Source organism: Carassius gibelio, chromosome B18 (genome assembly GCF_023724105.1).
Source record: "Carassius gibelio isolate Cgi1373 ecotype wild population from Czech Republic chromosome B18, carGib1.2-hapl.c, whole genome shotgun sequence".
Classification (NCBI taxonomy): domain Eukaryota; kingdom Metazoa; phylum Chordata; class Actinopteri; order Cypriniformes; family Cyprinidae; genus Carassius; species Carassius gibelio.
The window spans coordinates 485210-487709 of record NC_068413.1 but is presented as its reverse complement, the minus strand read 5'-3'; the positions used below and the strand labels follow the sequence as shown (position 1 = coordinate 487709).

At 44.7% G+C, this 2500-nt stretch overlaps 1 protein-coding gene across 3 annotated transcripts in view; it reads right to left on the bottom strand.

Moving 5' to 3' along the window:
* The window catches only part of LOC127977315 (selenocysteine insertion sequence-binding protein 2-like), a 25431-nt gene that overhangs the window by 15071 nt on the left and 7860 nt on the right, over positions 1 to 2500 (bottom strand). For all 3 annotated transcript variants that reach the window (XM_052582163.1, XM_052582164.1, XM_052582165.1), the window contains exons 5-9: positions 2148 to 2365; positions 1944 to 1968; positions 1674 to 1780; positions 1497 to 1595; positions 936 to 1025 (exon numbers count right to left, since the gene is read on the bottom strand). In XM_052582163.1, coding sequence (XP_052438123.1) covers positions 936 to 1025; positions 1497 to 1595; positions 1674 to 1780; positions 1944 to 1968; positions 2148 to 2365 — 539 coding nt within the window. The remainder of the gene's footprint in view (positions 1 to 935; positions 1026 to 1496; positions 1596 to 1673; positions 1781 to 1943; positions 1969 to 2147; positions 2366 to 2500) is intronic.

The window sequence follows — 2500 nt, the reverse complement described above, 5'->3', positions numbered from 1 at the left end:
TTGGTGCTTGATTTGTTGCTGCCGACCCGTACTGCCTGAGGTCTTCCAGTCAGAAAGTCCAACAGCCAGTTGCACAGCGAAGTGTTGAGCCCCAGCTGACTCAGCTTGTAGCTTGTGATTGTGTTGAACGCTGAACTGAAGTCTATGAACAGCATTCTGACACATAAGTACTTTTTGTCCAGATGTGTGAGTGCTGAGTGGACGGCAGTGGAGATGGAGTCATCGGTCAAGCGGTTGGACTGATATGCAAACTGGAAGGGGTCCGGGGGGGGGGGGGGGGGCAGCTGACAGACAGGTAGACGCAACGACAACGTACAAAAACATAAAAAACATGAAAACACCATTCTGTCGGGACAGAGAGAAGCCGCTGCATGTGGACGTGCCGCCATATTGGTTTCAAGAAATGATAAACAAATTATTTTTTATTTTGTTTAGTTTTGAGCAAAAACTTATATGTTAGATCTAATAAATATTATTAAACTTCTTTTTTTAAATGATGGTACATTGAAAACAACTATAATAAAATCAGTCTGCTGTTTTTTTGTTGTTTTTTTCAGACAGATATTTTATTCGTAGATTTTAGATTAATAGATGGTCTAAAGCAAAGAGCTGTAATCTTTTAGAGCTCCTTGTAATTGGGTTTTCATTATTCATTTGAAAAAATATATTACATATTAATAAATCTGTATATACGATTTATTTTACAAGTGTGTTTATGATTTTTATTCATTCATGTTATAGCTTCTGGCCTTTAACTTAAAACTTAATTTTTATGACATTAATGCGGCTTATTTATTTAGAAACACAAATATCTTTGTTATTTGTGTATTTTACTTTCATTTTATTACAAGTAGGCCATCAGCGCCCAGCCGGATCCCTTGCTCCATCGTCTGGTTCTGATAATGATTTCCTGTTTTCTCCTGTCAATCACTCACCAGGCTCTTGGGCAGTTTGGGCTGAACTGGTTCTGGTTTATTGCGCTGAGCAGCTCCACCGGTGGCCAGATCAGGAAACTCATCCTCATCCTGAACAACAGACCCAGAGTATGTTTCAAATACCACAGTTCAGTTCATTATGTATATTAAAAGAAGAAAATAAATCGAATAACAGGAGAGTTTCAAACTGGCTTATATTAAAAGGTACAGTTGCTGCTGTCAGCAGTGCAAATTTAGTTTGTGATGAAAGTAACAGTTTTTGTCCGTTGTTTTACCTCCGGATCACTGCACTTCTTACAGATTTCTTCTCATTCGGATACAGATGGAGTTATAGTTGTTTGAATGCATTATTGAGAGAGCGATTGCATTTAAATCATGCTTTCACATGAAAATATTAAGTATCTAGAAGGAACCAACAAACTACTTGAGAACTGTCTCTTCCCGCTCATGTCTATCGCCGTCATCCTCGTCTTCACAAGTTCACATTCGTTCTGATTTGAGTGATCCTTCTGAGAGAGAGTAAGTGTGTCTCTGTGTGTGTGTGTGTGTGTGTGTGTGTACCTGAAAGTAGAGTGGATCAGGTGTGAGGTGTGTGTTGGGCGTCTCTGAAGGAGTGGATCTCTGTCCTCCTGCGTGACCTCTAAAGCTCATCTGGACGTCCTGCGGTCACATGATGCAGAGTGAGGGTCAGGGGTCAGAGCAGCCGGTCATGTGACGTGTGTGAGGCTCCAGTGTTACCTGTGTGTAGTTCCTCTGCTCAGGTGTTCTGCCTCGGAGATACACTGTGTTCCTGTCTGTCCACGGCTTCTGGACGGTCTGTGAGGCTACATGCCCCCAGCTCCCAGCTGCGCACAAACACACACACACACACACACACTAAATGTCTGGATTGTGATCTGTGTGTGGTTCTCACTGCAGCTGTGCTCTCCTACACTCAGTGATGAGCAGAACTTGGCTTACAGCTGGAGATCTGATCGTGTTGTGGTGAACTCAGGTGAAGAATCTTACCTGTCATGACCCCAGCGTCCACAGCCTGCAAACACACACACACACACACACACACAGAGAGATGAGAGAACAGCAACCACATGTGACCCGTGCCGACTAAATGAGTGTGAATATGCATGAGCTAATTTTGCCAGCACAGGTCTTATATTCATCCTCACACAGTGAGATCAAGCAGACGTGTGTCTCAGACGGAGCTGGACGTACCGCGGCGTCCGTGTGCTGATTGGTGGAGGAGCTGGCGGCTCCCTGGTTGTGTTTGGGGCTGCAGTAGCCGCTGTCGCTGTCGATGTCTGCCTCGCTGACCCCTTGCTCTCCGGACGACTCCTGCTGAGACGTGCGTCTGCACCGAGCTCTGTTCTTCCACTGAGGACCGGCCTGATCCGACACACACCTGACGCCGCCAGACGCCTCGCCGGGGAAGTCTGCAGACACACAGAACAGAGTAAAGCAGGTTTATCTTGAAGAACAAGTAAGGAATACATCCAAGAGAACACAACACATTAATACAGCCTCTACACGTCAATCTCTAGAGTCAGCAACACTTCACAGTCTCAGAA